We start from the raw sequence: 13,047 nt of genomic DNA on the forward strand, positions 1-13,047 counted from the left end.
GCGGGGCGGAGCGCGGGGCCGGTGAGGGCGGAGCGCGGGGCGGAGCGCGGGGCCGGTGAGGGCGGAGCGCGGGGCCGGTGAGGGCGGAGCGCGGGGCGGAGCGCGGGGCCGGTGAGGGCGGAGCCGTGCCCGGAGCTGCCCCTCAGAGCCCTCGCCACAGCGCCCCCTGTCGGCCGGACCGCCGCAGCCCCGCGCGGGTGCGGAGCCCGCGGGCTCCTTCTCTCTCCTTCTCTCTCCTTCTCTCTCCTCTCTCTCTCTCTCTCCTCTCTCCTCTCTCCTCTCTCTCTCCTCTCTCCCTCCTCTCTCCTCTCTCTCTCCTCTCTCTCTCTCCTCTCTCCTTCTCTCTCCTTCCCTCTCCTCCCCTCTCCTCCTCTCTCCTCCTCCCTCCTCCTCCCTCCTCCTCCCTCCTCCTCTCTCCTTCCCTCTCCTCCTCTCTCCCTCTCTCTCCTCCTCTCTCCTCCTCTCCCCTCCTTCCCCGGGCTCCGTATGTTAATGCGTTCGGGTCTGCGCTTCTCTGAGCATCTGCCGCGGGCGCGGAGAGCCGGGAGCAGCCGGGGCTCCAGCCCCGTGGCCCCCAGCCCGTTCTGTGACCTCCCCACCGGGACTGAGATGTGGACTAAAGGCGAGGATGTTTGCATTGCCTGCAAATCCATCCCTCAGTTCTGTGAAAAGAATCTTAGGATAAATGGAAGGTAACAAACTCTTGTCTGTAAGGAATCATCACCTTAACAGGGATTTACCACTGGACATGGGGGTCTTAAAGTTGAACATGAAATCTGCTTAAAGGTCAGAGGGACACAGTCCTCCGAGGGCATGGAAATGGATAGTTAAATAAATATGTTAGCCCAATGCAAACGTCTCAATTTGGGTTTTTCTGAAGTGCAAAAGAAGACACATTAGTTATTTTTCTCTCAAGGATTTTGCATAGGCATTAGTCATAAAAGTAGACTTGGTTTTTGTTTGTAGTGAAGAGAAATCTGTCAGGCCATAAAGAACATTACAATAACTTTGCAGTGCTGCTGATACTGAAGTAGGCCAAGTACCTTTTTTATGTTTTGCTAAGTACAAGTGCTGCTTAACAGTAAACAGAATTATATTTTCCTGGGCTAAATAACATTTTTAACAGTCCAGACACCTTGCGAAAGCTCTGGCTGATCTTAAAGCTGAACACTTTGTTTCTTTGGCATTTACCAGATACTGTAAGGGCTGCTTAGTTCAATAAATAACTTTTTCCCAATTTTTTTCTACAATTCCTGTGCTCTTCACCAACTAGAGAGCAGCAGTTCACGTTGCAGCTCTTTCTTTGAGAGCTTGGGAGACCACAGCTCTCCTCTGTGTCATACACAGAAGGGGCTGGGCATACCAGACTTCTCACCACCAGAAAATATTTGTAACTTACTTGTAACTCACCTTTCCTGCTCCAAACAGTTTTAGAAATAGTCTTGTACAAAATTAGCCATAACTGGATCGTCTACACCAGAAGTGTAAGGAATCGGTTTTACAGAAGTAGGGCTCCCACTGCTCCTGCAGATGCTCTGGACTTTCTGTAAATTTCAAATGTGTTTTTGGAGAATTAAAATTTTCAAACCTTGCCTGTGAAGGCATTTCTTTATCTCCAAATTATGCACATGATAATTGCAGCTCATACCTTGTGTAGAATCCATGACACATATTCAAATTACCATGGATTGCTTGAGGTTGGAAGGGACCTCTGGAGCTCATCTGGTCCAAACCCCTGCTCCAGGGGGGCACCAGCAGGTTCCCTTGGGCTTTCTCACAGGTTTTGCTGCAGATGAAATAAAATGAAGGTGTTCAGAATAGAGAAGCAAATTCCAGGAACATTTGTTGAAAACTGCAATCCTGAAAGCCAGACTTTTCTAAGAATGTTAAATTTCATATTTGTATCCTGTGACTTCTGATTCCTTTATTTACTATTTCAAGCAAAATCTGAATGGAATATCTAATTTCTTGGGAGCTACAATCTCAGTGGAAAGGAAGCAGTTGTTAGTTGACTTAATTACATGCATTACTTTCCTTTATTCCTGGCTCTGCGCCGCTCACCTGTGCATGTTCAGCACACAGGGTGGGCTCAGCTCTCCTTCCACTCCCAGGGGACCTGTTGACCTGTGAGGAAAAAGGGGATTTTTTGAGTTTTGCTTTCAGTTTGATGGCACCACACTCCCCTTGTGGAGAACAGTGCAAAAAGTTTTGAAGCTTCAGTGATTCCTCAGTGCTCACAGAGATAAGTGTATTTCAAACTGTATTTCAGCAGGAAAGGAGGAGGTTATGCCATTCATGTAGAGCCATGGAGAAGCATTCCCAATAAACACAGGTCTGGACTGTAGGGTGTGCCCAGCCACTGCCCTGGAGGGACGTCTGCTGAGATAAGGAGATTGAGCAATATCCCAGCAGGAACTCCCCTGGAAAGGCAACCACTTTTTCAGTTACGGTGAGAAGAAGACAAACCCAGAATCCTCTGGGAGACCCTGTGCAGATCCTTTGTAGCCCGTTGGCCTTTACCCTCTGCCACCCACCCCCTGTATCCCTATAAAGCCCCCTGCCCCTGCGAGGGCAGAGAGAGCCCATCCCTGGCCTCCCCTTCGCCGGAGTACAGATCAATAAAGCTACTTCGTGCTGAACAGCTACACGGGCCTCTCATATCTCTCTGGTCTGGCCTGGAGGTGCCCTGCAGAGCTGAGCTGGAATCACGAGCTGACAATCACTAAAGAGCTGACAGCTTCTGCAAGGGCCCTCCTGCCAGCAGCTGAGGGAAGACACTGGGCCCTGGGAAGGCGATTCCTTTCGGGATCATCTCCCCGGACCGGTCACAGCTTCCCTGGTCAGAGCTACTGACCCCACACCAGCTGTCATACTGGACAATAGCAGGGAGGACACAGATCTACAGTGTCTAAACTAACATTACATAGATGGAAAAATACTGTTGCTAATTTGAAGGCTGTAAGTATGTGTCAAAATCTATTTAAAATGTTCAATACCAAGAATGTATATGGCCTCTTTTTTAACTCCAAAATCTATCGAGTGAAATATGTGAACTCTGAAATCAATCAATATCAAATTCTGAAATATGTCAATATATTGAATCTCTGAGCATCTGTTTACAAAATATTTGGGATTTATGGGCAAAGGCTGATAAATCCACACAGTCATGTCTCCTTCTTCCCCAAAGTAAACTCATGTGGGTTCTAAATGCAAACATGCAGCCTTTATGGTTCTTTTCTGCCTGTCTCAGAACACCCAATTAATTGAAGCAACTAATGATACACCTTCAGAATAAATCTTTGTGCACACCAGTTTGCAAACCAAATACGAAGTACACTTTTATTTCTGTTCAGGTGTGAGCAGAGCAGTACATTTCACCCACATCCCATGAAAGCTTTACTCGTTACAGAGCTTCTGTGGCTTAGTGCAATAGTTTGTCCTGACCCTCTCTCGGACACAGTCACTGTAGTCAGTGTTGCACTTGCCACACTTGCAGCTCACAGCCACGGGGTAGGAGTAGTAGGGGATGGTGTGGTGAGGGCAGCCCGGGATCAGTGCTGTCTGGTACAGCATCTCTTTGTATGTGCACACGTTCTGGGACAGAGCACTCTTGAGGAGCAGCTTCTTGCCATTGCTGTCCTACAAAGGGAAGAGAAATGTATCGTTTCACAGAAGCACTCGTGTGTCAGAATGTCCTGTGAAGTGCAGAGACCAAAACTCATACACTGAGCCTGGCTCTGGCACTACTCAGTTCAGAGCTCTGAGTGTGACCGGGGCTCCCCCTCCACACAGATACATTCACCTTGTTTTTATAGTTTAACTAATCCATGGCTCAGGGTGTTCCCTGTGCTTTGTGATCTCTTTTGGCTCCCTGCTGCCCAAGCTGGAACTCAAAATGCTGTGTTGAACAGTGAACTTGTGTGCAGTGGTGTGGCTGCGGCAGAGTTGTCCCCATAGCCAGCTGAGATAGCAGCAGTGGGAGCAGAAGTTACCTAAGTTATTTACATTAATTAAGAGTGACCCAATATAATCTGCCCCTCACCTGTTCCATCCTACCCTCAAAAACTGCCCACAGAGGCTCTGCAGTGGCAGCAGCAGTCAGGTCTCTGCTGACAACTGGTGTTGTCAACTCCATAGTTTCAGAGGCTTGGCATTTTTCATCCATACTTTTGCACAAAACTAACTTGAAAACATGGTGACAGTGCAGTTTTTCTGCCAGCGATAAACTCTATTAGAATTAAATAATTTATACACTATTTTCTGGGAGAACAGACCCTTGGTTTGCAGTGGTGGCTGTTACAGAAACATCTGCCTAGAGCAGAGCAGTGCTTCGTACCCGAGTCATGCAGAATCCAGCACAGATGGTGGTGTTGATGGCCAGGCAATAGGCACATTCCCGTTTCTCCACATGGATTGTGTACTCAGAAGGAGCACAAAGTGATGCTGTTTGTCCAAAAGTCAGGCCAAAGAGGAGAGACATTACAAAGAAGGGACTCATGCTGGATGGGGAAGAACAGAGCAAACCACAGGTAAAATGGGACAGGCCTTCCAGCCCTGTCCTCAGCATTCAACAGGAACAGCCAAGACAGTCACAGACTTGGAGTAATCTTAACATTTCTAGCTACAGCCTGACAATTTCTTTCCAATCTCAGACCTTACTGAAATAATATTGACCATTAAACAGAGAACATGGGCAAAGAGGCCATTAACAACATAGAACAAATTCACTTTCCCCCCACTAAAGCGTATTACATGGAACTTCTCACTAATGAGTGATAAAATCCTGACACAGAGCAAATAACAGGAGCTGAAAGATTTGAAAGTGTGACATGTAAGAGAACATGAGCTCTAGAATTAACCAGAGATATTAAAATAATCTCACAGTTTTAAAATAATTTTCTAAAGAAAGCATCTTATAAAATGTTAAAGAGAGAAAAAGACAAGGCTGTGCATATCAGGCATAAAACTGGATTTTTCAATTTCCAGTGGCTTAGAGGCATGATGAGATGGGAACACTGCCAAGAATTAAATAATAGATTCAAGCAAATTACAATAAAGAGTATCAGCAAAGAGTTCAACTCAATGAATCCTGCTTTATCTGTCTGTTGTGCTGACCTCGTTTCTCAGGGAGGGATCCCAAGAACAAAGCCTCAATTAGCTCCAAGACAATTTCAGGAACGACTCTAAAGCCTCTAAATGACAAACTTTAAATGACAGTATCTACCAACATCTGGACATCACCCTCTAGTCTCTTCTAGTTCCCAGTTTCCCATAGCAAAGCCATCCATTACACAGGCTGGTTTACCCTGTAGCTGCAACACCACCAGTCTGGAAAGACCGACCTCTTGTCAGCAGAATTCTTCCCTATTACAGGAACCTGATTCTGCCTTGAGCTGGGAGAGGCAGTGACCCAGCACAAGCTCTGTGTGTGCTTTATACTCTCCAGGCTAATTCCAGGCTGATCTTACTGTTTATATAATTGCATCTGAATTGCTGCTTTCTTATCACAAAGTCATCTATTGAAAATTCATACTGAACCACAAAGCAAATATGATAGGAACAGACGTGTCAATAATATCCTAACCTGGAAACTGGAGCTGGAAATCTAATTATATTAACAGTCATTCTCTCCTCAGGCTTTTAAACTAACCAGTGCTTTAAAAAAGTTGTTATTATTGGTTAATTTAATCGCTCCATAGGACACCAAGACCACGGCAGGAAGGCTTGCATGGATATGGAGTTCTCCATGATCACAGACGATGAGTTTTACACTTGTGTTTTGCTAAGGTTTAACGAGGTCTGGTTCACTCTGTTTGCTCCTTACCAGGCACACACAGCTGGGAGATGCTGGCACAGGTTGTCCAGAGGAGCTGTGGCTGTCCCATCCCTGAACTGTTCCAGGTTGGAGCAACATGGTCTAGTGGAAGGTGTCCCTGCCCGTGGCAGGGCGTGGGATGGGATGAGCTTTAAGGTCCCTTCCAACCCAAACCATTCTGGGATTCTCTAAGTCTATGCAGTGCCCATGAAGCAACAAATCTGAAATCAAACTCTGCAGTCTGCTCAGGCACAGCCTGACTTACCTGCTCAAGCAAAACACACTCAGAAATTGTCCGGCCTGGAACCTACTCAGCAAATATTGAAGTAACAAGCAATTCACTCAATACTAATTGATAGGGAAAAAACTTTTACAAAACCACTCTTCACAGCACAGTAAGAAGCAAAATATTGCACCAAGGAAACAATGTCCTCAGATGGGGGAAAAACACTCACATTTAGGGGAGCAAGAGGGAGAACAGGTGAACAAAGCCACCATTCTCTGTCAGCCTTTCCCTGAGCTCCCTGCCTGCAGCTCTGGGAACAACACGTGCCCTTCCCGGTAATCACCTAACTCCCAACTTGATCTGATGGATGTCTTATGCAGGTCAATCACATCTCCTGATTTACATAGCCATAAGAAATATGGAAAACATGAGTCTGAGATGGTAAATGTGGTCTTTGAGCTGTTGGAGGAGTGATCCAGTCAGTCCCAATTCCTGAATAATAGTGTCTCCTTTTCACACAGTGTTTTCACACACAGGTATGTGTCCTGGGCTAATTTTTCAAGCGTTTTTTGGATAATGTAATAGAGGTTTTGTTCTATTAAGACTAGCCAAATGCTTTCTGTTTTCATGGAATCTTTAATTCTGGGTTAATTTCTACCATATAATTTCTCAGGAATTAAATATAATTTAATTATATTTAAACCTCTTTCTGGCTTAGGGACATGAGCAGAGTATTAATTGTACTCTTTGTAACATCTGTCCGTCTCACTTACAAACAGCAGTGTAACACTCACTTTGCTACTACCCTACTATGTTATTTAGCTCTGTACTTTTCTGCTATATTTGAAATACAAACACTCAGGTTCTCTCAGCATACGCAGCACAACTCACACAGAGATAACATATGTGTTTATATATAGACACTTTACATACACATACACACTACATATACATGTATGGGCTTGGTCGTTTAAAGCTTTAATCACAGAAAAGAATTTTTCTTCTTGGGAAATACTAAGTGTATTTCAAAGGATGCAAAGAACCTGGAAGGAAAAGAACACAATTCCTAAAACTAAAACCTGGAGAGGACAAAAAGCATTCAAAGTAAATTAAAAAACAGCATTCCTAAAGCAAAAATATTACATGTGACCCTTGCATGCACAGCTGATTCTTTCCTCTAAAGAATTTACTGCTTTAGGCAGTTGGAGCTGGATTTGTGCACCCTGGAAACCCCCCGCAGCCAGGTTTAAAGTGTCTCAAGACCCCTTATAAGAACATGGGAGAGAACAGGTCAGAGTGTGAGGACATGTATTCTTTGCTCCCTAGAGGTGCCAGTTTCTCTGAGTTGAGAAAAATGGGTGTAAGGAGGGTGGGATTGAGATTAGGGTGAAAAATAAAGGTTTAAGAATTTGCTTTAACAAGATTTAGGGAAATGTCTGCAAACATCAGTAGCAAATTATAACAATGCTTTAAAGTCATAATGAAGATGAAAAAGAGACTGCAACAATAAAAACTATAGCAATAAAAATAGAGAAAACCAACAATAACTGTTGGAGGTGAGAAAATGCAGAAAACTTGTAAAGGAAGCTAAAGAGTGGGAAATACACTTTTGCCAGGCCAGAGGCCAATAATGAAGTCAGGGAACATTACAAGATGAAGACAAGCTGTTGGTGCAAAGTACAAAGGCTTCAGCAAGTACTTGTGCTTTTGAAAACATAGTGACTGAAAACCACACAACAAAAATTATTAAATAAATCATATAAGAAATAAATATTTGAAACTCAACATGATTAGTTAACTAATGCTCATTTCAGCAAGTCTGGAATACTGAGGAGATTTCAAAACATTAAAAGAAAGTGCTAATATTATGGCAATATTTAAGGAGGGAGTGTTGACCCAGGTAACTCTCCACCACCAGGTAAAATAACAGAAAATTGATACAGGATTTGAGCAATAAAGAATTAACAGATGAAAACATAATTACTGTTGTTACATAAAATAGGTCATGCCACAAAAACCCAATTTCCTTGTTTGCAGTGATTACAAATTTGGTTGTTAAGGCAATTGCACAGACGCAATGTCTTTGGTTCCATCTGTCCAGAGCCCCCCTGTCAGGAAGTTTTAGAGCTGTCAGGCAGAGCCAGTATGGTGGATACAACCAGTGTGGTGGATACAGAATGCTGGAACCACTGGAGCAGTCAGTGTAGTCTCAGCAGTGCCTTTATTCACTTCAGTGTTTTTACCCAGCCTCTGAACACACTGCAGTGCACTAGAGAAATACCCGACCGGGTATTAAGAATGAAAATTCATTCATCTGGAAGGGCAATAAATTAGTCAGAGTGGAGCTTGGGACCAATGTGACTGCTGCTTATCAGCTCAGCCTCATGCTGATATGGTCACAGAACCTCTTGGCTGCTGCCTCTCCGTTGCTGGCACCATTATCTTGCCCATCTAAAGAGCACCAGGGTGGTATTCACATATCTTCAGCAATTTACACAAACTACCAAGCTGGTAAAAAACTTCCTGGATTGTCCTTCTGACTATGACCATGGAGCTCATTCACTTACTGACCTCTCTGATGGGAGTGAGATCCCACGAGCTACAGAGAGCAGCAAGACAAAAGACTGGCAGGACAACAAAGTCCAGTGTCACAATCTATGAGTGCCTGAGGCTTCTCCCATACAGTTTCCTAAAATCCATCATCCATAGTCTGATGCTTATGGATCTGTTTCTTTTGTTGCCCTCCTGCTGACCTGCAGAGACTCAGTGACAGAAATTTTTAATGTGCTTTTATAGCCCAGCTTTGCAGCCCTGTTCTGGAACAGCCAGTTACACTGTTAATTATTTATCTTTAACCTTTCTGTTAACTAAACCAATTAATTCCCTGACATCAGTGATTTTACACTTTCATTAAGTGAATGATGGTGTGCTGATATTCTACAGGAAGTGTTTCAAGTGATATCTGTAAATAGAATTTAGTAATTATAAAAACCTTGGGTTAATTCCCCAGGAGTCTCTGTAATGGGCTACAGAAATTCAGTGCATACCAGAAGCTCATATCTAACAGTAATTCAATAGGATTCTCTGTCACTGACCAATGCCTAAAATAAAAGTAGGAACAATGAGAAGTTATCAGACATTATTCCTACTCACCCTGCCCCTGGTAGTGGTACAACACAAAGAAAATGTTGTGATTTCATGAGCAGGTTACTTACAGAGCAGGGCCACTCTTATTTCCATGAAACATGGAACTGTAGATAGTAAAGTAAAAACACATCCACACTTGCAAACAACCAAGAATTGGAAGCTCTGCTGATGAAAAACAGACAACACCCATCAGATTCTGAAAGATGAGTATTCTGGTAGAGGAATTATTTCCAACCCCATCCTGTTGCAGCCCTCCACTGATAAAAGGAAATAAGATCCTGATATGCTGCCATAGAAACAAGTGTTTTTGCCAGGTTTTGCATTTAAACAGCCTGTAGCTGCTGAATTTCCAAAGCTGATCTGCCTATTGCCAATCTCTGTAACAGCCCGAAACACAGCTCTCATCTCTGAAATTTATAGATTCACAGACTGTTCTTCTCTTTCTTTCCTAGGATTAGCTGCAGCATTTCCTATCAACCACAGATTAAAACAGCAAATCTCTTTGTTGCATATCATATGCCAGCAATCTCCATTTATGGTCTGAAAATACTTCATAATCCTATTTGCTGTTTGGCTCTGACAGTAGAGCCCTTTGGATTTGGTTTCATTTCTTTGGAAAGTGCTAGATATTTCTGTTAGTCTAAGATACACAATCACTGTGCTGAGGGCAAAGCTAAACACAAAACCAAACAACAAACCACCACCAAAGACAATCCAGAAGCCTTCTGCAGTATTGTCAAGGATGAATGGATACCAACCCAGGATCATAATAATGCTGAAGGTAAAAGTCTGCCCCAGGTGTGACAGCCTAAGACCTGCCAGGTGAATGCCTCCCAACAGGGAAACCACTCTCAGATTGCAACTAAAAATGAAAATGGCTGTAAGGAAGGAAAAGGGAAGGCTGTTTTTCCCCAGGAACTCTTCCTCTCCAAGATACTCCTGGTAGAAGCAAGGCACACTGCATTCAGCTTGTCACTCCTGGGTGAGTCCTAACAGTAAGACTTCTTCAGACTTGTTCTTATTTTCCACATTCTATTTTGCACACTCTGCTCTTGCAGCTTTATACAACACAGATTTGTAAACACCCCGGGGAAACGACTTCCAGTAGTGCTGAGTGGCAATTACATGTCCCTGGAAGTGCCTGTACGTGCATTCCCTGTACTGGAGTTTTAACTTCTGGCAGTGGTTACATTCTTCTTGTTCAACTAAGATACAACATGTGAGTTTTCTCAAGTTATCAAAATAAGCTTGAGGTCTGGGAGGAAATACTTGTTATATTGCATCAAGTTTTGTCACCGTTCTAGAACTGCATTCATGACACAGTAGGTACCAACCCACACTGTCCCTACAAGGTACTGTGCATTTAACAACAAAGAAAACAGACCAAAGAGAAGGATTTGGGGCTCCCTTGCTGGGGAAAGGCCTCTCTTTACACAGGGCCACCACAAAGTATGAGACTCTTGCTGAATCTCTCAGTATTATGCAGTATAGAAGTTAACTCTACGTACTGGGTAATAACAGGAGTTGGAACATTCATTTAAAAAGTTCAGCTGCTGAGTAAACCCCCAACACTGTGTACTAATGGAATAAAAGGCTGATAATTTTGAAATTTCCTGTGCTTACTAAAAATATGAATGGACAAATGATATCAACTTGTCATTTGAATATTTTATGAGAGTACCAAGACAAGCATTAGAATAGAAGAGGTAAATGCTCAGTATTTGTTTTTTCAGGACTGAATTTTCAATTCAACTTTATATTTATATTTAAGAAAAATAGGATATTTACTAAAAAATGCTACAAAAAATGTAACATTACGTATATTTATAGATTTTAACAAAGACCAAACATACTTGCATTATATAATATAAATATTTTTTGTATATATTGCTTAAAATATTGAAAATCAGGTTCTGAAAAGTAAATTTCCTCAGTAGAACCTGACTGTAAGTTTGCAAAACTCAAGTAACATCTTCTCCCCTTGTAATCTTCAGAAGTTCTCACTAGTTGACTTGCCTAAAACCTACCCTGCTAGTCCTGATCTCACATCAGCACCTTCTGTTCCAGACAAAAATAAGGCCCGCAATGCCCCAAAATTCTGCTGCTGAAAAGTAACAGAGTAAAATTATCACAATCCTGTTTTCTATACCTCTATAAACAATTACTTTCTACTGTAGCAAAGTGAACTCTTACTTTTTGATTCTATTAAGTCAGCAAACTTATTTTGTGAGTCCTGCAGCTGAGCCTTGATGTCTTCTATTGTATCATGTTTTTCATCACTCTTTATGGTCAGAGCTGAAATCTAACAGAATGAGAATAATGAAGTGTAGAAAAAGGACAGATTATATTTTCATTTGTCCCTGTGTATAATAAGCAGACATTCAAGTTAGATAAAGTGGTTGGTCCTAGCCAAATATTGATCAAGTCATGAAAAAGTTCTCCAAAATCAAAACACAAATTCCAACAGAATTAAAAGCAGAATTAAAGAGCATTTACATTTGCTGGACTTCTCTGTGAAGTGACGACAGGTTTCCTTAAGCAGATTACACAGGTATCTCAAAGTGGTACTTCTCAAAGACAGAAAAACCCCATAAGGTGTCACGGGAATGCACAAACTTTGTGGACCTGAGGATTAACAATGTAATGACCTTCACCATTTAACAGCTAAACATACCTGCTCACACTAGCACAGTTCTCAGCACAAAAACTGTTTCACACATAAAAATTTTGTCTGTATTATTACTCTTTCAAGAAATCTCTATTTTCACATATCTCATCTTCCAGTTTTAAACCGGGCTTTTCATTTTCAAACTAATTTCAAAGGGAGTAAATAGAAAACCACATCGTTATTGAAAAATGTATTAGAAATACACTTTTGTTTCTCAAATCTCGCATGAAAAAGTAATTTTGTTCATCAGAAGACAGAAGTCTGTTTTATCTGGTATTCCATGCTGAGTCATCTTTTGCAGGAAAGGCAGAATAATAAACAGTAATTTACCAGCAACTGAAATACTTGCAGGTATGTTCTTCATCCACACATCCACACAGGACAGGTGCACACCCCTGCTCAGAATAATCATTTTCTCAATGCAAAAATCAACATGCAACATTTATTAAATATTTAATCATATTAATAATATTGTCATGCTAAATCAGGAAGCACTTTCTCTTTACTTCATCTATTCAATGTATGTTGTACAATACTGGCCTGACATTCTTGAATGGCTTTATGCTGTGCTTCAACAACCTTTCTACTTTCCTGCAGTTTCTTTCTGGTTTAGTTCTGATTCCACAGTCATATTCCACTGCTTGATCTTCTCTGTCTCTTTGTAGAGGTTTGAGTACAATTCATCCATTGTTTCTATATTTAAACAAGTTCCACAATTTAATATCAAATTCTGTTTAATTAATAATGTTATAAATATATATTTATCTCTTAGAAACAGCACAAGAGTAAATTATTTTCCACAGAGGGTGACACAAGCTTATGTACACGATTAGGAACTGAAGTTCATCTTTGTGCACCCACTGTGCCTGCATGAACTGACACTGCAGGACAAGTGGGAGATAAAGACAAGTGAAAAATCCCCCACTGTCTTCAGCCATCACCAGAAAATGGTCTTAAAGATGTGGATGACTGCACTCCACCAAAATCAGCATCCTGGGAGTGTTGTACAGGCAGGGCTGGGTCAGTGCTCTGGGCAGGTGAGGGCAGCACCTTGGTTGAGGTGTGATGTCCCCTAACACTCCCCTGCTCTGGTTGCATCACGGGATTACTGCAGTCCTGACTGGACTTTAGGAGCTGCCAGGATTCAAGGAAGTTTAGTCCTCAGGGATATGAAAATCAGCAGGAGAATGG

General features: G+C 42.3%; 1 protein-coding gene across 1 annotated transcript; it reads right to left on the minus strand.

Annotated features, from left to right (window-relative positions):
- Positions 1–3,390: 3,390 nt before the first annotated feature.
- Positions 3,391–4,498, minus strand: TSHB (thyroid stimulating hormone subunit beta). The gene is made up of 2 exons (XM_068995897.1): positions 4,337–4,498; positions 3,391–3,639 (listed from the first exon to the last, which is right to left on the minus strand). The coding sequence occupies exons 1-2, from the start codon at positions 4,496–4,498 to the stop codon at positions 3,397–3,399; spliced, it is 405 nt and encodes a 134-aa protein (XP_068851998.1). The 3' UTR covers positions 3,391–3,396.
- Between the last annotated feature and the right edge of the window lie 8,549 nt (positions 4,499–13,047).

The sequence above is a fragment of the Aphelocoma coerulescens genome, chromosome 26 (assembly GCF_041296385.1).
Source record: "Aphelocoma coerulescens isolate FSJ_1873_10779 chromosome 26, UR_Acoe_1.0, whole genome shotgun sequence".
Classification (NCBI taxonomy): Eukaryota; Metazoa; Chordata; class Aves; order Passeriformes; family Corvidae; genus Aphelocoma; species Aphelocoma coerulescens.